The following is a 23,269-nucleotide window of genomic DNA, read 5'->3' as shown; positions in this document are numbered from 1 at the left end:
CTCTTCTTAACACATTTGACTTTTGGAAACCATGCTCGCCTGACTAGGCGGTGGCGCAGTGGATAGAGCGTTGGACTGGGACGCAGAGGACCGAGGTTCGAGAACCCGAGGTCGCCAGCTTGAGTGTGGGCTCGTCTGGTTTGAGCAAAGCTCACCAGCTTGGATTCAAGGTCGTTCGTTGGCTTGAGCATGGGGTTACTTGGTCTGCTGAAGGCCCACAGTCAAGGCACATATGAGAAAGTAATCAATAAACAACTAAGGTGTCGCAACGAAAAACTGATGATTGATGCTTCTCATCTCTCTCCATTCTTGTCTGTCTGTTCCTATCTATCTCTATCTCTGTCTCTGTAAAAGAAACAAAAAAAGAAAAAGAAACCATGCTTCTTTTATTTTCCTTCTGCTTCACTGGTTTCTCTTCCTTCATGCCTTTTGCTGGATCCGCCTTCATTTCCAATTTCTTTTATGTTAGACTACAACAGTGCTCAGACCTTCAGGTCGTTCTAAGCTCCTTATACACTCCATACCTATATCTCATCTAGTCACATGGGCTTAATTTCCTTTCATGTTCTTATAACTTCAGTCTCTCCCCTGAATTTGACTTGGATATTAATATGCATCTTTAGCCTCATAAGACTAAAACTAAATTCTTGATACATTTTTCCGACATCCAACCCTTCTTTCAATCATTCTTTGGTTGCTTAGCAAACAACTTGGAGTCATTCTTAATTCCTCTTTCTTGCAAAACCTACATTCAATAAGCAGCAAATTCTGAATGCAGAACCTTAAAGATAGTTGTACGTGACTCTTCTCTGTCACTAACACCTGTGCCATGTCCATCTCACAGGCTGTGCTATAATTGCCTCCTAACTGGTCTTCTACTCCTGTTAATCTACCCTTCACAGAACAGATCTATATAATCCCATTAAAATGTAAATTAGATTCTGGCTCTGTATGCTTTCAACCATCCAATGGCCTCCCATTACACTCAGAATAACATCCCAAATGCTCACCTCAGTTTCTGAGGTCTGATGTGATTCGGGTGTGGGTTACCATCCGCTCTGCCCTTCACTTACTCTGCTGCAGCCACACTGCCTTTCTTGCTATTCCTCTAATACACAACAGATCTCTCTCACCTCAGGGCCTCTACTCTTCCTGTTCCTTTTGTCTGCATAATTCACTTCGTCATTTCAAATAGTTTTCTGTTCAAATATTACTTTAGGACATACCACTTTTGACCATCCTGCCTATGTAACACAGAACGTGGACACCATACCCTGCACTCTCTATCCTTTTAGGCTGCTCTATTTCTCTCCAAAGCAGCATCACTATCTAATGGTGCATTATTTACTTGTTTTTCAGTGGTTTATTGGCTATCTCTAAGCAGCAGAAATACCCCTGAAGGACTGTTTTTGTCTTGTTCAGGACTCTATTTCCAGTATCTACAAGGGCCCTACACGGTACGTGCTGAACAAACATTTGATGAGCAAATGAGTAAATATAATTTTATGACTCGTGAATCTCACTTAATGGAGTCAAAGATAATGAAAAGAAATTGAATCTATACATTTTAATTCACACCTGTTATTTTTCATCAAATATATTAGCTTTCTTGTCAAATTATTTTATACCAGAGCTACAAACAACAGATAGCAAAAGACTATAATTTTATCTCTTTCAACACATCATTTGGTACAAGTTCCCAGAATGACTGAAGAGTGTGAGTGAGAAAACAAACAAAGAGACAAAACAAACAAAAACTCAGAAAATCTGAATCATTTGGGAATGAATAAAAAGGTTGTTTGAGTCAGAAAAAAAAAAAAGCTACCTCATTAAACAGAAAGGCATAGAAGCAGTGGGAATTGTACTATGTATAAACTGTACTTCAAAAGTTAACACAGAAAAAAACTTAGTGATGCTCTCTGGCAAACAGCTTTGAATATCCTTTTTGATCACTGAAAGACACTTTTGATAGCTCAGAATCCAAAAATACTCATTCTGTGGCATCTGACTCATAATTTCCTGTTAATCTGTTCCCACCCCCGGTTTTACAAATCAATAGAACTGTCTGGATCTGTTTTTCCACTTCATTCTAGCTAAAGGGAATGGAAAGTTTTTATAAAGAACTATGTAACATGTTTAAATACAACTCTATTTAGAGATCTCACAAATGTGACCTAAAGAAGAAAACCAGATCTCCCCATTGTGTACCAGCCAGTTAAGAATATTATCAGGAACTTTTGTACATTAGTCAGAAAATCCTGCACCTCAATAAGAAATATGGACAGTATTTTGGTTGTGTTTTTCTGTGGGCAGATAAAAGAGATGGGTAGTCTTATTCTAAAAGAAGTAAAGTTGATTATCTTGCATTAAATTTAACATGTACACAGACCTAACAATCTACTTCTTGAAATATTTTTCTTTCACCTATATCTTTTATCCAACACGTGTATTATAAACAGCACACTGGGATTTTCCCTTCAAAGTGTGAAATAGAATATAATGTATGACTAAACCATGATTTGAGAACTAAGATGGCCTTAATGTCAGTTTCCTATATAAAACTTGGGAACAGTCGAAACTGAGATACTCTCATAACCTTGATACTTTTGAGGTGCCTTCTCAAGAAAATTGATATAAGACACACAAAATGATGTAATTTTATTAGGAGGAATATGTTTTTATATGACTAACAAGTTGACTACAAAACCAATCAATTTTAACAAACAATGCCAATAATTCTTCTAGTTGTTTTTACTACTCCTACTTTTGATCAAACTAAGAGGGCATCATATTAACTATTTTTATGTTTTCTCCAAATTACATATATAGAGAAGAGTGACTTCCTTAATTCAACACAGAGCTCAGTGCAATTCAGTATCTGCTTCTTACTGGTGTTCATACGCAAACACTTTTGCTTCTTTAAGAAAACTGTGCAATATCAAGCATACATCTGTCTTTGTCTAAATTACTATAACCACAATGAGGTTATAGTAATATAATGCTATTATGCAAATACAACATCACTTCAGGTAAATAAAATACTTACTAGAGCTTTCCTCAAGTAAAATAAAACATCATGAACTATTTAAAAAGGTATGAGAGAAAAGAAAATTACATCAATTTAATAGAAACTGGAATATTAAAGATAATTTTAGTGCAATGTATTTAATTACTTGGAGTTGAAACCTTTAATCACATGGCTAGGGTTACCTGGTCTATTAATAGTTTACGGGTGTAAAACAGTGTCTGCCAGAATTAATTAGCTAAGGGGCAAGTTTTTGTTAATTTCCAAGTGACTTGTTTGTACACGGTGGCACTTGAATTAAACACACTGAGATAATGAATTTAAAAGGATTCCCATAGTGTGAGAGTAAATACTGAAGCAACCTCTGGTTCTCTAGCATCACATTATAAATTTTAAATTTTTGTTATTGTTAATGTTTAACATTAACAATATACTTTTGGTCATATAAGGGACCTGTGCACACATGAAAAAAAATACACATCAATATACTCACTGCTGCCTTGACACTTTTCAGTTAAAACAAAGTAAACCAATACATAGCTATAAGTCTGAACAATAACATCTTATAACCTTATATAAAAGCTGAGTATCTAAATAGCCCAAATTGGACTTAAAAAAACTTACAAGAACCTCTTTAAAACCAGGAAAAATGTAGTGAATAATTAACTTTTTGAAGAACAGGTTACTTAGTAGCAACCTTCTTATTATTCATTCAACAAATAATACTCGGTAAAATTTTGCTTGTTGAACCTGTTCAACCTTCAAAAAGGTATTATTCTTTATCTTCTTACACAATGTTTAATGCCATGCTTCAGAATTTCCTGTTAATAAGTTATATTATAGTCACATTGACAATTGCAAAATCAAGCACAAACTATACTATAACATCAGAGCCAATTCTAATTTTAAGATTCTAATAACGCACACTTAAACTACTACAGTGTGTTCGTAAAGTCATGGTGCACTTTTGACCAATCACAGGAAAGCAACAAAAGACAATAGAAATGTGAAATCTGCACCAAATAAAAGAAAAACCCTCCCAGTTTCTGTAGGATGATGTGGCAGCATGTGTGCATGCATAGATGATGACTTAACACCGTGTATACAGCGGAGCAGCCCATGGCCATGCCAGTAGAGATGTGGACAGTACAGAGGAAAGTTCAGTGTGTTCTGAGGCTAGCTAAATTAGAATCTGTGACCAAAGTGCAACGTGAATATCGGCACGTTTATAACAAAGCGCCACCACATAGGAATAACATTACTCCTATGTGGGATAAGCAGTTGAAGGAAACTGGCAGTTTGGTGGAGAAACCCCGTTCTGGTAGGCCATCAGTCAGTGACGAGTCTGTAGAGGCTATATGGGATAGCTACCTAAGGAGCCCTAAAAAATCTGTGCGTGAGCCCACATCGAACTGCACTGAATAGGTATGAAACTGGGAGAGTTTTCCTTTTATTTGGTACAGATTTCACATTTCTATCATCTTTTGTTGCTTTCCTGTGACCGGTCAAAAGTGCACCATGACTTTACGGACACCCTGTATAATGTCTTTCACATAACTGAATAAATTTGTAAGAACGTAAAGAGAAGGAAAAGGAAAAGGAAAATGGAGAAAACAAAGAAAATAGAATAATTTTAAAAAATTTGACTTAATTCTAATTAAAAGTCAAACAAACCTGTCACTGGAATATATTATTTTCATGTCACATACCTTGGTCTGTGTGACTGGCCTTGAGTTGGAGTTTCATCTACTCCTGTGAGACCACTGTTGGATTCAAACTTCTTTGAAGCTTCACTTTTTCTCACTAATTGTAAATGAAAAAAGGAATAATAACACAAAGAACATGAAGTAATCTTATTAAAAACTCAAGCATTTAGCAGACACAGATTCATATTCAAATCATATATATATATTTTTTTTGACAGAGGCAGAGAGAGAGTCAGAGAGAGGAACAGATGGGGACAGACAGAAAGGGAGAGAGATGAGAAGCATCAATTCTTCGTTGAGGCATCTGAGGCTACAGCAGAGCAAGTGACCTTGGGCTTTAAGCCAGCAACCTCCGAGCTCAAGCTAGGGACCATGGGGTCATGTTTATGATCCCACCCTCAAGCTGGTGAGCTCATGCCCAAGCTGGATGAGTCTGCGCTCAAGTCGGCGACCTCGGGATTTCGAACCTGGTCCTCTGTGTCCCAATCCGATGCTCTATCCACTGCGCCACTGCCTTGTCAGGCTCAAATCATATTCACATAATCAAATTGATAACTATGTCATTACACTCTACAGCTAAGTCATGTTATTACTTATTTTTAATTTTTCCTTTGATTTGACAGAGAGAGAAAGGGGGAAGGGAGACAGAAAGAGAGAAGAAAAGAGAGAGAGCGAGAACGGGAGAGAGAGAGAGAGAGAGAGAGAGAGAGAGAGAGAAAGAAGCATCAACTCATTTTTCTACTTAGTTGTTTCATTTAGTTGTGTTTGACTGCTTCTCAAAGGTGCCCTGAACAGGCATAGAATCCACAATCTCAGGGCACTGAGACAATGCTTCATCCACTGAGCCACCCAGACAGGGCTAAGTCATGTTATTTTTAAAGAAAATAAGTTATTTTCTATATTATGAAAATAACTACATTGTTATTTGATGAAACTGCTATTAAGCCCCTATAATATTATTAAAATGAGTAACTGGCCGCTTTTCATCAATAATTTTAAATCTTATATAAAATTATTCTTTTGCCACCTCAAATCTCAACCCTACTGAAAAAAAGAGCAATCATGATTTCTTAAAAACACTTGGCTTCTTGACATGGCTCTCACCTTGTCTGAAATCTGATTCAGAGGAAATAATAGATGGACTTTCACTGGAGGTACTAAAAATATCACTGTGGTAAGTTTTGTATCTTCGAATTGGTTCTAAAAGGAATAAAACAAAAAAACATTAGAAAGCAAATACATTATTCCATACAAATCAAATACCATGTTTACTCTTGTGAAATGAGAACATTTTATATAATGCTTTAAATTTACAAATCCCTGGATGGTATTTAAACAATGCAATTCCAATTTTGAGGCAGTCTGCATACTGGTTAAGAGCCTGGGCTCTTAACAGCAGATTGCATGGGTTTGAATCTCAGCTTCACTAACTGCTAGGTGTATGATGTTAGGCAGATAATTTAATGTGCATGTGACTGATCGTCAGCTGCAAAGACAGAGTAATCATAGTGTACGCCTGGTAGGGTTGTGGTGCACATTAAATTAATTAATATACACAAAGATCTTACAACAGAGTAGATGCTATATGGAAATCATCATTAACAACCAGTTTTGAATGCTTACTATATGTAACTCTCCAATAGATGCTATAAGGGACAGAAAATACAAAGCCACAGTCCCAGGTTCAAATTTTAAATGTAGAAGTAAAAAATTAATTCAAGATAGGATGCTTAGTTCCACCAGAATAAGATGAGTAAGCATTAAGAGTGGGGGAAACTGTGTAGGGTTGTGTAGTGTGTGCCTCACTAAAATCTAAATTCTACCTTCAAAATGTGTCTGACTTGCCTGCTCTTCTTCATACTCACCATAGTTCTCATGTCACTATTCCTCTCATGCCTGGGCTACTTCGTGTGTCCTACATTCTGCTTTCTGCAGTCTTGCTCATCTCATATTATAATTTACATTACAGAGAGTGAACTTTACAGAAACAAAAATCTGGGCATATTGCTCTATTTCTTTTTTTTTTTTTTTTTTCATTTTTCTGAAGCTGGAAACGGGGAGAGACAGTCAGACAGACTCCCGCATGCGCGGGACCGGGATCCACCCGGCACACCCACCAGGGGGCGACGCTCTGCCCACCAGGGGGCGATGCTCTGCCCATCCTGGGCGTCGCCATGTTGCGACCAGAGCCACTCTAGCGCCTGAGGCAGAGGCCACAGAGCCATCCCCAGCGCCCGGGCCATCTTTGCTCCAATGGAGCCTCGGCTGCGGGAGGGGAAGAGAGAGACAGAGAGGAAAGCGCGGCGGAGGGGTGGAGAAGCAAATGGGCGCTTCTCCTGTGTGCCCTGGCCGGGAATCGAACCCGGGTCCTCCGCAGGCTAGGCCGACGCTCTACCGCTGAGCCAACTGGCCAGGGCCATATTGCTCTATTTCTTAAACTTCTTCAAACTAGACTCTTTAAGATGCAATTAAAAACTTCTTAGCTTGATAGTCAAAGCCTTTTATAACCTGATTTCATCTACATTTATAGCAGTGGCTCTTGATACTGTAAAGTCAGAGATTCACTTGTTAGACACAGATTAAAAGTATAGAACTACTTCCCACTCCCCAAAATATACACGTACACAAACACTTAAATAGAACTTTAAAAACGCAACAGAGGTAAAACCCTTGTCCCAATGGCCTCATAGCCACACACTTCACCAAATTCTGTACTCCCATGACAAATTTGTAACTTTATAACCAAAAGCATATGAACTTTTAGGTTCCTTCCTAAAGATACTCTCTCTGCTAGAAATGCTGCCCCCCTCCATTTTTTTTAAACCTGGGTACTTTTTAATTTCTCTTTAAGAGAAACCTTAACTTCAACACAAAAGCTTTCATGACCACCAAAAAGCTGAGTTGGACAATGCTTTTCTTACTTTCATATTGCTTTACACATAACTAGTTGCAACTATTCCACATAGTAATTCTCTACTTGTTTTCTCTACCTAGATTACAAACCCTCTGACAAAAAAGTGTCTGTTTTTAGATGTACTTCTAGTATCTGCCAAGTGTCTGCTAACAATCACAAAATAAATATCTTCTGAGTGAACATTAATGAGTGGATGAATGAATAGATTAATATAAGTGTTACACAAAGGTCTCTGATGATCTTTAAGAGGGCTTTTCCATTGCACAGGTAAGTCAAAGGCCAAATCAGAAGGGGTTAAAGAAGGACCAGCTAGTAAAGAATTGGGAAAATGAGTATACACTACTTTTTCAATTAGTTTAGGGGTTTGAGGAAGAAGAAACTTTTTTTTTAAAGACTGAATGAGTAATAAGGGTCTTTTGGGCAGAATGGAATGCCTGAGCATGATTTTAAGCAGTTGATAACAGCCCTGTAGATTGGAGGAGATTAAGTTTGTAAAGGAAAACTGATGAAAAAATGTGCTGAGAAAAACAGGAAGAGATGGAATAAAAACCCCACACACGTGGGATGGTTTGTTTGGCAAGGCGAAAGATCCTTTTCTTCTTAAGAGAAAGCAATGACGAACAAGGGAAAGTAAAACTACAACCTCAGAGGGAATTCCAGAATACTCATATCAGAAAGGTGACTTACTCCAGATAATAAAAAGTGAATCACTTCCTGGGAGCCTGTTTAGCTGGGAGTTTGAAAGAGTCAAGAAATTCTGTGAAGAATGTGGTAAGTCAGTAAAAACCACATGAAAGCTTTTACGTAGCCATGAGAAGTTTAGATTAGGCTACAAAGCATGAATTGTACTGGAACCAATCAGAATGGCTTTGTGGATTTTTCTTGGCACCAGAGAAAGCAGATCATGGGCAACGCCTAGATCTGAGGAATGATGTAGAATGTATGGCAGCACATAATCAAGGTATGTAAGGGATTCGATTTCTCTAGTTTGCAAACTTGAGAACAAGGACTTCAGAAATGAATTATTCCTTGTGCTACGAACTGTTCAATAAAGATTGTTAAAAGAAAAAGAGATGAATGAGTGAAATAGTTAAATGGCACTATGACAATCAGGCTTGTAGAACCAGGATTCAAATAATGGCTGAAAGAATTGGGAGATCTTGCTGAGACAAAGCTTTAAATAAAGGAGAGGAGAAGAAGGATAAATGACTGGCTATGGACTTGATGCAGAAGAAGCTGTGAATTAATTGTTCTTTGTCATTGACTTGGAGAAGTAGGAATAATATAGCAGATGCCTCCTTTGTCCAGCTTTGTATACAGTGATCAGATAATACTATAATAAATAGAAAAAGTTTTGGAATTGAAAATCCAAGTATTTACCAGTGTTCTTTCAAAAACGACTCTACTGTACCACAGGGAATCTGACGGGAAAACATAATTAAAAAAAAATCTTCCGGTTTGAGATTAATGTGATTTGACAGGATTGCAGATGTATTTAATACTACTTAACTTTAATAAACATAGTTAAATGATTACTTAGGAAGAAGGATTATTTTTTTCAAGGGTAACCAAAGAATTTTTTGTTTTATTTTTACAGACCTTCCACGCTAAGATTTCGGAGGAATTTTCCCAAGGTAACTTGACCAAGTTACAAGCCCAACATTGCAACATACAGGGCAGAAAAGCCAACGAGGCCAGCAAGTGGGCCCAGATGCGAGAGGCAATCTCCTTTTACCTCATGAAGATAAATAAGTCACAAGAAGTCTACTTAAGTAGACTTATGCCTTAAGTAGAAAACTTCAGTCACTTGGATATTATACCACACAATAATAATTTCATATGCCATATTAAATGAATTTACTGTTTCATAACTATTTCTGCAGAGTGGTTGTAAGATAGTAAATAAATTTCAATTTTCATTCTTTGCTGGTGCTTGATAGTTATTCTTATTTTATGTGTCCATATTCCCTCTCTCCTGCTAGCCTATGCTTTCTTTTTTCTTTACTCTGACAACACTAGTAAACTTTTTCATACTTAAATTCTGTAAGATAAATTAAGGTAACTTTGATGACCCCTCTTAAAACACAACAATAAATCATCTTCCCTTGCTGAACTATTGGTTTATAAATGCTCACAATACCACAGCTGGGGCAGAAAGGGAACTGCCTTAAGACATTTTAATGTTTCACAGAAATAGGGCTCTAGCACTCTTGAAACAAACTGGATGACTAGCTCAGAAGAAATATTAGGGGTAAGAAGACATTTGTTCCCCCTAAGATTGGGGCAGGGGTGGGTATGTATGTTAATTAAAGTAGTAAGAATCTTTTTTGTGAGCTTCTATATTCTAAAATAGATCTATTAAAATGTTGTTAGCTACGTTCCTTTCATGTAATGGCATGGCAGATATAACCAGATTAAAGTTCCCAGGCAATATTTATTATTGAAGTCATGCTTATAAGACCAATGCTTATAAGTTATAATCAGATTAAAGTTCTGAGCCAAAATTTACTACTTACTCATGCTTACAAAAAAGGTTAGCCCTTGTAAGTATAGGCAGGCTTTCTATTTCTGAATTAAATAATAAATTTAACCATTTCAGAAATCATTATAAAATTACATGTCTTTTACCTTGAGTATCTTGCATTATTGGTATACACAGAACAGCACATTTTCCATGCTTACAGATCGTTTGGGCAAGAACATTTATTGGCTTTCTGAGATGACCTACATGAAGGTATCCAGTAGACACTAACTAAAAGAGAACAGTTTTCCTCCTCTGTTCTGGTCTGCAAATGGGTAATCCCTAGTTTTCCATGAGATGTCTTAACATTATTAACAACTATTCTTTTTGTGGATTCAGATGTCACATTAAATGTATAATATTAGCTAACATTTTAGATTTGGTCTAGATCCCAGGAAAGTGGTATTAACTGAGTAATTAAAAAAACCAAACGTTTTGTTATGAAAACGTGTGAACAGACAAGAAAACAGAATATATTTTTCACATGGCCATCTCCCAACATCAACAAAACCTAGTGAATATTATTTTAATTAGAAAGTGCTAGACTCTTTTGTAAACAGGGACATTGCTAAATATAATTATATATAATATAATTATATATATTTATATATATAATTTATATATGCATAATTACAAAGATTTTTGAATGCCAAAATTCTTGAATCATGTGTAATTGACCTATTAAGAATCTGTAAATACACACTTTCAAAATTTAAGCTTTCATTATTACAACTGAAGAACTGAATCTATTTGCCTTTTGTGGAGTAAAAATTTACACTCAATATCTAACTTTTGGTTTGCAAATTTCTTATCTCCATTTTTTTAAGAGAAAAAAATGGATTGCTTTTATTTTTATTTTTTTAATTTATTTTATTTTTTTTGTGGCAGAGACAGAAAGAGCCAGAGAGAGGGACAGACAGGGACAGACAGACAGGAATGGAGAAAGACAAGGAACATCAACTCCTGCCCATGGCTGCCTAGCCGTTCATTGACTGCTCTCCCATATGTGCCCCAATGGGGGGGGGGGCACAGCAGACCAAGTGACCCCCTGCCCAGGCCAGCGACTCTGAGCCCAAGCCAGTGAGCCCCGCCCAAACCCAATGAGCCTGTGCTCAAGCTGGCGAACTCCGGGTCCCGAACCCGGGCCCTCCACATCCCAGTCCGATGCTCCATCCACTGCGCCACCACCCAGTCAGGCTGCAAATTTCTTATCTCAACTAGTAAATATATATTTCAAGGAAGCCTATATTATACAAATCAATGTACTAGGTTCCATTTATGTTCATAATTATTCATCATTTCACTAGACAATTTCCTTCTGTGACTTCCAATGAGCACTTTGTTTGCAGATATGAAAATGAAGTAGTAGGAAAGAATCTTAGTGTAGAAATAATAACTGCAAACAACCAAATCAGAGAGTAAAATCAGCTTGGACACATATCACCAAACCAGAAGCACCAAATTGGGTGTGTGTGAACATATGTAGATAAACACATAGACCATTTGGAAATACATTCTCTCCAAAGTAGATTTTGTAGAATAGTGGTGAGAAGAATAGGAATTAGAGAAGAATGGTTTAAAGAGTTAACATTTGGATAGAAGTCTAGTTATAGAGATTTCATTATCATACATACTTTGACACTATCTTTTAATTTCTATTAGTATCTTCTATAACTAAGAGTATATGATGTATATTTTTTGTCAAATACAAGGTATAAAAACCTGACATTTTATTATTTTTTAAGTGTAATCTGATTCTCTAAACAAAATTCACTTCAGCTCTAATAGCATATTGGCTCCACTTAAATAGTAACAATAAAAAGCACCTTTTTAACAGGCTAAAATGTTTTGTCCTGAGTTCCTGACAACTAAGAGTCATGATTTCCACCACTACTTAACATACTTTAAACATATAAAGTTGTGGCATATGATCACGAACACTGTAATTTTAATGTTAAGGAGATGATAAGGATTTGCATAATATTTGAAACTTATGTAAAACTATTTCAAATGAAATTCAAATCTATAATTTTCATATTCACAGGAATCTAAGCCAGCACAAACTGCAATCTAAAAACCCCATTTACAAGTGACACATATTCAAGCTCAGACAAGTAACATGCAAAAAGCTAGATTCAGGCAACTGCAACATCAAGAATAAAATAATCACTTTTTACTTGGCATTTATTTACCTTTAATACACGATTCAAATTACAGACACAATTTTTAAATGTACAAAATGACTGGTTTTGTAGCTCAGAAGTATGAAACTTTAAAACATTGCATTTTTAAGGTCATGGACTCTAACAAGTAAAACATTTCAACTTTCAAATAAAGCAGAGAAACAAAAAGAATAACATTATGTATTCATGTATGAGCTGTTTTCCTCTATGCTTTCTTTGCAAGGACTTAAATCTCTCGAGATTAGATGTTGTACCTTTAGATGTTCACTGGAGTCTGCTGCATTCTATATTATACCATGCTGCAGAATATATGAATAGAGTATACTGTAAGTTCCTTGAGAGCGAGACATGATCAGTAAAAATTTTAACCAGGGGTATAATTTATGAAAGTATGACTATATATAAATGAGGAAGAATATATGGAGAAATGCTCAGTGAACCATTCTTTATAGGCGGACAATCTGTGCAGTGTAAGAATGGCAAAAAGAATGAACAGCCTCCAGTCTTCTCTAGAGGGGGGTCTCGCTGTAGTGTAATAACCACAAAACTGGGTCCTGACTTGCATCTGGACTGGCTGTACCTCTATTCTTGCATCTTTCAGGATCCTCTGTTGTTATGGCTTCACTGGCCCTTGTAAAGCTTTCTAATAGTACAGAGTTCTAAAGGAAATCAATTGTCAGTCAAGCCATGACTGACAGAATGTGACTTTCTCTTAGACAAAACAGAGGAGGAGGAGGTGGATTTCTCCTCACGATAATTCATCAGAGAATACAGTTGTATCCCATATCTGAAATACTAAACACTTAATGATAGCCACAATGCAATACTCAATTTAGATTAACAAGCAATTGTGAGTACCTATTATGTGTAGATGCTAAAGATACAATTATGAATTAGGTTAGGCCAAATAATTGATGTCCTACAGGAGAGAAAACAAGCTCTCCAAAACAAATAATTTCAAAGAAAAACATAAGCCTTCATCCTAAACTGGTAAGCTGAGAGAAAGATTCCTGAACCAGGCAATGATTAAGAGCCTTGACAGTCTCAAGGCAGAAAGCTGTGTGAATAAAGGCACAGAAATGTAAACTTGCCCGCAGGAAGGGAGGGGGAGGGGAGAGGGGGGATAGAGACAAACAGAGAGGATGTGTACATGGTGGTGGCATGCAGTGTGCATGGGAAGTGCTCCAAGACGAGACCCAAGAGACAGTCATGGAGAGCCTCACACACCACAATCTACAAGGAGCTAAAATTTTATTCTGCTCAAATGATGGAAAGTTATGAAATGGCTGAAGGCAGAGAAGAAATGTATGGCAGAGAAATAAAGAACAAACTGTAGCTGAGAGATCAATTTAAAAAGCCATTTCCGCCTGACCAGGCAATGGCGCAGTGGATAGAGCATTGGACTGGGATGCGGAAGACCCAGGTTCTAGACCCCGAGGTCGCCAGCTTGAGTGCGGGTTCATCTGGTTTGAGCAAAAGCTCACCAGCTTGCACCCAAGGTCGCTGGCTTGAGCAAGGGGTCACTTGGTCTGCTGAAGGCCCACAGTCAAGGCACATATGAGAAAGCAATCAATGAACAACTAAGGTGTCGCAACAAAAAACTGATAATTGATGCTTCTCATCTCTCTCTGTTCCTGTCTGTCTGTCCCTATCTATCCCTCTCTCTGACTCTGTCTCTGAAAAAATAAATAAAATAAATTTAAAAATTTTTTAAAAATAAAATAAATAAAAAGCCATTTCCACAGTCCATGGGAAAGAGAAGGCACTGACCAGGCTGGAATAAATAACTATTTTTGGAGGTTAAAATTGCTGGATCTTAAAAATCACAATGATATTGCCAGTAAGATCCATTTTAAAGCATTTTTAAAACATATCAATCCACACTTCTCAGAAAGTGTCAAAGTCAAATTGGGTCTATGTTATTGATAATTAACTATGTATGAGTTAGATTAAAATTAGGTCCCTCATTTTTGGCAAAGTAATCTATGATTTCTGAAGACTCCAAAATCAGTATTATGTGACTATGAATACAGACAATGAAAAGTTTTACTAGTTTCACCTTTTAACTTTCTTTAGTGTTTAAACATGCAATTTCAGCCTGACCAGTCAGTGGCTCAGTGGATAGAGCTTTGAACTGGGATGCTGAGGACCTAGGTTCAGGACCCCGAGGTTGCCAGCTTGAATGCGGGCTTACCAGCTTGAGCGCAGGGTTACTGGCTTGAGTGTGGGATCACAGATGTGACCCCATGGTTGCTGGCTTAAGCTCAAAAGTTGCTGGCTTGAAGCCCAAGGTCATTGGGCTTGAACAAGGTGTCACTGTTCAATTGGAGTTCCCTAGTCAAGACACATATGAGAACGCAATCAATGAACAACCAAGGTGCCACAACTATGAGCTGATGATGCTTCTCATCACTTATAAATAAATAAATAAATAAATGCAATTTCCTTTTTTCCCCTTGGATAAATCATAAAAACTAAATGTCTGTTCTCATTTGTATTTTAACTGAAAAATAATTTACTGCCTACCTCTTCTCAAACCAGTATTTCCTCAATTAAATATTACTGTTTTATACTGAACTAACTTTATATAAGAGTGGTCTGAAGCTGCACTATTCTAATACAGCAGCCACTAGCCACATGTAGGTATGTAAATTTAATTAAAATATTCAGATCCTCAATTGCACTAGTCAAAATGCAAGCACTCCATAGTCACATGTGGCTTGTAACTACTGAGTTGTAATTTGTACACAGAGCATGTCCTCCACTGCAGTTCTATCAGACAATGCTGGTCTAAAAGATAAATCTCTTTACAACTCCTCTCTGTGGAGACGTAAAGACACTTGCTTCTTTCTGCCTGAGGTGTTGGATCCATCATGTTAGAGTGTGCTCTTTGGAAATACAAAATATATTTGTATCTTAATAGTACAATAATTAAATCATTAAGATCTAAACTACATGTGATATTTGACTGACATCATAAAAAATCCTTGCTTATTAGAAAAGAGGTATACATATTTTGAAAACATTTTCTCTCCATAAAATGTCACTAGAAGTATCCTACATGAGAAACCATAACATTCATGAATCCATCCCTTGCTTTTCTTAAATATAACTAAAAAAAATTTGTGAACTTTCAAATTCAATCTTCTCTTGGAAATGAAACAACAGGTATCTCAAAAATGAGAACAGGTTCACATACTTGAATGTTTACATGTTCCAGCTGCAGAACACAAACTTTAAGCTATGTTCACAGGGCAGTCACAGAACAGCAAACTAGACAAGACCAGAAGTCACAGCATTGGAAGACAGGAAATACTATTTAATGTTGATGTAGAATAGATTGACTTAAAACTCTTAAATAAGAAATATTTAACAATAGTCACTTTTGTAAGACTTAATTATATCTGTTCTTAATACTTCCCCTTCCAGTATTATACAGAACACAGAGGAGTTTTGACTGTTGGAAGCAAAATGCTATTCATGGTCCCCACCCAGGGCGTGGAGTGCTGTTCATATAGTACTGTACTCACAATACTGGTTCCAAGTCAGTGCCTCATAATCAGGAATGTGCTGCCAACCCACAGAGCAATGGATAGGAAATGTGTGGTCATTACATCACAAGAGAGATGACAACAAATACTCCTATTAGAAAACAGACAAGTGTCTCAGATCTTGAGATGAAGTAGAGAAAGTAGAAAATACTATGAACAAGGAAGAAGAGAAGATAGAATAGGACAGTCCCATGGTGAGGTGAAAAGAGTAGAATGAAAAGAATAAAGCAATAGAAGAGTGTATATCGAGAAGTATCTGAAAGTTTGTGTTAACTTAATAATCATGGTAATAATCCTGTATTTATGATTTTTAAACTTCAACTATGGTTTCTGTCCTGGGATCTTTTCTGTTCTTAACTTTGTTATTTTGTTCACAAAGAAATTAGAGCACTCAATGCCAACCACTGCTTTTTGATAGCTTACTCCCTTATCTCGATGTTACAGGATAGTCATCTTACAGAGCCTACCTCAGTAAAGCCCCAACAAAACACTACCCAGCATGTGTCTCAATGGAGCTCCACCTCAACCCCCATCCAGTGTGGCTTACTGTAGAAAGAACCACAAGAGCCTCACTATGAACCTTTCATATTGCTATCGTGGTTTTCTGTACTTAAAAATAATATAATTTTATTAATTAGAGACTTAAAGGGTTCGTTAGGTGGTTAGCTGAATGTCCACCTTTTCTGGTAGTAAAATTTTCCTGACAAAGTATCTGGTTTCTGTTTTAAATCAGAATAGAAGTGGAAAAAAATCTTATTCTGGGACTCAAGAGACCTGCATTCTAATACAGCGCCATTATGAATTATGCATCTGCTTTGGCAAACTAGTTTACTCTGGGCCTCTCAAAATGAGATGTTTGTTTTAAGTGGTACCCAGATTCCTTCCAGAGAGAGAGAGACAAACACCATATATTTTACTTATATGTAGACTCTAAACAAACAAACAACAAAATAAGTGAACGAAACAGAAGCAAACTATAGATAGAGAACAAATTGATGGTTGTTAGCTGGGAGTTTGGGGGACTGGGTGAAAGAGATGAAGGGATTAGGAAGTACAAGTCAGCAGTTTCAAAATAGCGTATTTCCCTATGTATAAGATGCACCCCTTTTTGAAAACTTTGGAGTCTAAAAACTGTGTATCTTATACAGTAGCTGTGGCATTTCAAATGTCATAGATGGAACTGAGGAAGAGGCAATATATAAAGACAGTGATTCGTCATCAGACACAGATGGGGACAAGCTAATGGATGGGAGTTTGACAGTGATGAGGAGTTGTATGAATTTTATGATGAATAAAACTTGAGTTCAGCAACTTTATGTAATACATTATTTTTCAAATTTTGGGCCCCAAAATAAAGGTGCGACTTACAGATGAGAGCATTTTATACATGGGGAAATATGGTAAAACTATAAAACTAAATACTATGATTTTCAAAACACAGATATAAAACTTCATTCCATACAAAATAAATTTTAATCTCCAGGAGTCATACCCCCAAATTTGTTTTTTGAACCTGTTGATTTGGGAACCACTGCACTATCTCCACACTTCTCTGCCTCTGTCTCATTCCTATGAACCAATCTTTATGGAAGACTCCCACAAGACAGTGCATGAGAGACAGTACTGGGGACGATTAACCAGGAGCAGAAAACATGGCGCCTGCCACTGAGAAGCTTACAATCTAAAAACATACTACCCAAATATTGAGACTATAAAGTGATTGGACTGGGTATGTTTAGTAGGGATGACTTTGTGGAAGCAGTATGCTTTGATTAAGGTTTTGGTAGAAGGGAGAACAGAAATGGATAGCGAAGTAAGACTAACCTGGGTACAAAGGTTTGGCAGTGGAAAAAAGACTTGTAAAACGGTTTAATAACCCTTTTTTATTTCAAAACACAATTTAAAAGATTTCAATCAATTTTCTCTCAAAATTACTAACCTTCTACATTCATGGCTTCTCTCAGAACCTGAAGTGTCTTTTGTCTCTCTCGGATTCGGTCCAAAGCACTTGATATTGCTGAGGAGGTGGGCAATTCTCGTGTGTGAAACATAGGATCCATTTTCTGAGGGCCAAAGATATCCAAGGCTATGCTTCCATCTGAGTACCTTGCCTCCTTTTTTCTAGGAGTGGTTGAAGTCCGCGCTGGGACTGCCTCAGGGAGACAGTGTCGGTATCTGCCAGTCTCCCCAGGAGAGAAATCTCTGTCAGCTGTGCAAAGCAAGTCCATGGAAGAAGCCCAAATCTTCTTCTTGGGCAGCACATCAATGCCAGGGATAGCTTTTTTTTCTGGGCCACTAGTTTTAAACTGGTAAGCAAAGCAGGTATTTTCAGAATCTTCATGTCCAGAATTCTCTGATAAAATGTCTTTAAAAGAATCTTCTTCATCTTGTGTGTCTCTGATGGATAGAAATCCCATAGATTTACTAAGCCCTTTGTTAAGAAAGGTCTGATGAGAGAATGGAGACTTGTGTATGTCTAGTACATCAGAAGTAGAGCTTCTTCCTGGAATGATAAGAATCTATCATGTATGCACAGAATTTTTAGAAAATAACTGGAATGTAACCTTACTATGGACAATAAAAGTGGTGACAATTTTCTAAATTCTCCAAATGGAGGATCAGAGATGGAATGGTGATGGAATGGAACGACCATGGTGGTGGCGACAGTGGAAGTGAAAAGAGATACTATGTTTGTATAACTATTCAAAGTCCAATGTTTCTTATCTAATGAAATCAATATTTTGAACTTTATATTTTGAGTAGTATCATTTAATATTCATTAGAGGTGAATTATTGGTTTTTAAAAAAATAGATAAAAGTTTCTGATCCAGGTTGGCAGAATGTTAATCATCCATGAAATGATTTGGGGCAATAATAGAATGTCCCGTTTACTCCTTTAACTTTTTTTTTTAACGAGAGAAAGAGAGGGACTGACAGGGACAGAAAGACAGGAAGGGAGAGAGATGAGAAGCATCAATTTTTTGTTGTGGCACCTTAGTTGTTTATTGATTGCTTTCTCAGATGTGCCTTGACCAGGGAACTACAGCAGAGCGAGTGACCCCTTGCTCAAGCCAGTGACCTTTGGGCTCAAGCCAGCGACCTTTGGACTAAAGTCAGCGACTATAGGGTCATGTCTATGATACCATGCTCAAGCCAGGGACTCTGTGCTCAAGCTGGTGAGCCCATACTCAATCTGGATGAGTCCACACTCAAGCTGGTGACCTCAGGGTTTCGAACCTGGGTCCTCAGAGTTTGAAGCCAATGCTCTATCTATTACATTACAGCCTGGTCAGTAACTTCTAGAGATATAATTGAAATATGTATTATTTCAATATGAAACCCTAGTATTCTCTAGATATTTACATAAATATGTTGAAAGAAGAAACAGTGAATTCCTGCTATATTCTGAATGGAAAAAAAAAGACTGCACGCAGCATTTGGAATTCTTAAGTATCAAAGTTTTATTATGATTAGAAATATTTTCAAAAAAATGTGATTGTGTTTGAAATTCAGATAATTTGATTGCTCAAATTATGTAAAAAAATGTTTTCATAGCATACTATTATGTACTAACAGTTTTTTTCTCTCAAACATAATGTATCAATTCTTGTCAATTGGGATAAAGTACCAAAATTTTTATTTATTCTTTAGTCCTTGATGTAGTTCAAACCAGTAAGTCATTCTAATTTTTTAAGGCAATGGTCTGTAAATGCAAAAAAATAGCAAAATGCTCAACCAGAAATTAATTTTTGAATCCATAATTCAACAACAAAGAACCATATATATGGTTCTATTGAAAAAAGAAACAAGGATTATTTTATAGTTACTAATCCAATAGCCTGTGAAGACTGAAGATTTCCTGTGGGACCCTCTGAGATCCCTCTGTGATTTCCATCTTGTTATGAATACAAGATAGAATGACTAAAACTTTCCAAATAATAAATTGCTTATTAATTCATTTGAATAAGTCAATCACCTCTTCAGGGTAACAGCTATAAGCTTTAATTCTCTGACCACAAAATCTACCTTAAACATCTTTGAAAAGTGAATTCATTTCAGGATGGTAACAAGTCTTAGCTTACTTGAGAATTAGGTAAAACATTCTGCTTTTCCAGCAACTCATCCTTTTCTGCACATGGATCCACTTAAGTGCAAATAAGGCTAACAATATTTGTGGCGTGTCATGTAAAAAATACTGAGAAACATACCATACTACATCTAGACACATAGACATATACTTACAATTGTAAAATTAGATTAGAAGCTAGAGTTTGTGCCAGTCTATGTTACAGTATTTTAGGGGTAAATAACATTCTTAAACAAACCATATATTGAAACTCAATTTAAAACTTTATTAAAAAATAGAGAATAGAAATATTCTTGAAAACTAATAGAACACATCAGTAATAAAGTAATTGAAAGGATTTAAAGCTCATACAACTATAGATAATAAATTCAATAATCTTGTCTTCTTTTACTACCTTGACTACCAATGGGTAGTTGAACTGGAGAAAATCAAATATGTGAATATTTTGGAAACACCATAAATTAATGGCCAACCATTTTGGATACTCAACATCATGTGTTAATAGTAAATTCACTTACTCCATACTCTCCACAATGACTGCTTCACTTTCCCTCATACTTCAAATTTCCCTCCTTAACTCACTCTTCTCTTTTACCTGATGATCTTGTCTCATATTCCACCAAAAGAACAGGAGAACTTTCTCATTTTTTCCATGCTAATTCCATTTATTTGGGTCCAAAAACCTTTCCCCTGTAGTCTAAAAGGATGAAATTTCCTACCAATTGAAGATCAGTTCCCAATACCTGTTTAATTCCCCCTCCTTTTACTTTATCAAAGATTTCACTTCTTTGGTTAACTACTCCCCTCTCTGCTTATATCTTCATTATTCTCCCTTTCTATTGAGTCATTCCTATTAGTGTACAACATGCTCCAACTAAAAAAAACATCTCCATCCTGACCAGGCGGTGGTGCAGTGGGTAGTGTTGGACTAGGATGCAGAGGACCCAGGTTCGAAACCCCAAGGTCACCAGCTTGAGTGCGGGCTATTCAGGCTTATGTGCTGGCTCACCAGCTTGAGCGTGGGATCTCTGGCTTAGAGCATTGGTTCATAGATATGACCCCATGGTTTCCAGCATGTTTCTTAGGCAATCTTAATTCACATGACCCAGTATCTCCTTTGACAGGTTCTCCTGCCTCTCCAGCTTCCTCCTCCCAATAGGTCCCTCTCTTCCACCTTACAATGACCGTTCCAGTATGCAAGCCAACCACAGGAATAAAGGTAAGAAATTTTTTACACTCATTTTTTGTCATTTTTTTATGTTACTACAGTACAGTGTACATACAGTACAGTATATCTATGTCCTTTTCCTTTTTCTGTGGCTTAGTTGTGCTTTTATGTTCTAGATTATGATTTTACAATGGTGTTAGGATAGGTAAGTGACTTAGGCTAGGGTGTGTTTTGACTTACACCAAAATTCAGTTTACATTACTATTATAGGAACGGAACTGTGTCATAACCTGAGGACCCCCTGTAATTAGAACTGCTACTGATACACACTGCTCACAAAAATTAGGGGCTCAGGGAACGTGCACATACTCTGGTACTTTCAGCCTTTTGTGTAGTGCATTTTCACCAATGAAGTAAAAGTTGGTTTTGCATCTCACTTGCATAATCAAACTTTCTTTGACTTGTTTGCTTTTCTGATGTTCTTGTATAATAAAAAAAAATCAAATGCTTTTTTATTGCTCCATATTCATTTTGAAATATCCCTTGATTTTTGTGAGCAGTATATATTAGAAGCACCTCAAAGCACACATACTTAAAACTAATCTTTTACTTCTCACATCCAGATGTCCATTCTATCCCAGCCTTTCTAATTTCAGTAAGTGGCACCATCAACAGACTACTCAGGACAGAAATATGGGCACCATCCCGAAATCCTTCATTTTCCTCATTCTATCAAATCTATCACAGTGTGCTGGCTGCTTAAATCTCAAAGCTATCTTACTCCATGTGACTTCTTTCGATTCCATTGGCATCACCCTATTCCCAGTTATCATCATCACTCGAGTAGATAATTGCAATGGCTTCTGAAAAGACCTCCTCACTTTTATTTCCTTCATCCAACTATCCTCCACTCAGCAGCCAGAATTACCTTTTCAAAATATAAAAGATATTTTGTGCTACCACCTGATCATGCCTGACCAGGAGGTTGTGCAGTAATAGAGTGTCAGCCTGAGATGCTGAGGACCCAGGTTCAAAACCCCAAGGTTGCTGACTTGAGATCCAGATTGAGAGTGGGCTCACCAGCTTGAGTACAGAGTCACTGGCTTGAGCGTGGGATCATAGACATGACCCCATGGTTCCTGGCTTGAGCCCAAAGGTCGCTCAATTGAAGCCCAAGGTTGCTGGCTTAAGCAAGGGGTCACTCACTCTGCTGTAGCCCCGGTCAAGGCAAATATGAGAAAGTAGTCAATGAACAACTCAGGTGTCACAACGAAGAATTGATGCTTCTCGTCTCACTCCCTTCCTGTCTGTCTGCCCCTATCTGTCCCTCTCTGTCTTTCTCACTAAGAAACACATATTTAAATAACTCTGTATTTAAATATATATATAAATTCCATGATGTCACTACCTTGTTCAATAAGTCTCAAAGACATACGATTGCATTTGAAATAAAATCTGGGCTCCTTTTTGGTCTGCCACTCGAATCCTTTTCAGTTTCATCTCCACTTTCTTTAACAAACTCAGGCCACAGGTTTTTCTCTGTTAAGCTCTATTATATGTTAGGGTCTTTGCTCATATTATTTTCTCTGTCCTTGAATGGCCTACTCCTGACTTTTTTTATGATCAGTTGTTTCTTATCCTATAGTTTTATTTTAAACATGACTTCTTCAGTGAAGCCTACCTCAACCACTACCGAAATAGAGCATAAATCTATTCTATTTGTAACAGGTATTAATCATTCTCTTTTTAAGCCATTAGTACTTATTAATGATATATGAGTGGCCCAAGGTATCTTAAGAGAGCCATGTCTTCCCACTAACAATGAAGCCTAAGATTAATTGCAAATAAGGTAGCTTTTGGATAACTACTGCTTTATAATGCTATGTTTTTACTGTCATGTTAATAATATTCAGTATCTTGAACTACACAACTAGAAATGTACTGTATTTTTCACTCCGTAAGATGCACTCCTCCCACCCCCAAAAGTGGAGGGGAAAATGCCTTTGCATCTTATGGAGCAAAAAATATGGTATTTTATTAAATATTTTAACACATCATTTGGTTCAGAATATTTTCTTTCTTATTTTCCTCCTTAAAACCCTAGCTGTGTCTTA

The 23,269-nt window shown here is 36.9% G+C and overlaps 1 protein-coding gene across 5 annotated transcripts in view; it reads right to left on the bottom strand.

The window, feature by feature from the left end:
* Positions 1 to 23,269, bottom strand: part of PTPN13 (protein tyrosine phosphatase non-receptor type 13) — a 213,712-nt gene that overhangs the window by 93,794 nt on the left and 96,649 nt on the right. For 4 of the 5 annotated variants that reach the window (XM_066387091.1, XM_066387092.1, XM_066387093.1 and 1 more), the window contains exons 7-9: positions 17,840 to 18,403; positions 5,836 to 5,931; positions 4,735 to 4,828 (exon numbers count right to left, since the gene is read on the bottom strand). In XM_066387091.1, coding sequence (XP_066243188.1) covers positions 4,735 to 4,828; positions 5,836 to 5,931; positions 17,840 to 18,403 — 754 coding nt within the window. The remainder of the gene's footprint in view (positions 1 to 4,734; positions 4,829 to 5,835; positions 5,932 to 17,839; positions 18,404 to 23,269) is intronic. The other variant, XM_066387094.1, reaches the window with a different exon arrangement.

Source organism: Saccopteryx leptura, chromosome 5 (genome assembly GCF_036850995.1).
Source record: "Saccopteryx leptura isolate mSacLep1 chromosome 5, mSacLep1_pri_phased_curated, whole genome shotgun sequence".
Taxonomy (NCBI): Eukaryota; Metazoa; Chordata; class Mammalia; order Chiroptera; family Emballonuridae; genus Saccopteryx; species Saccopteryx leptura.
The sequence above is the reverse complement of the archived record's forward strand: the minus strand, read 5'-3'. Positions and strand labels throughout refer to the sequence as shown.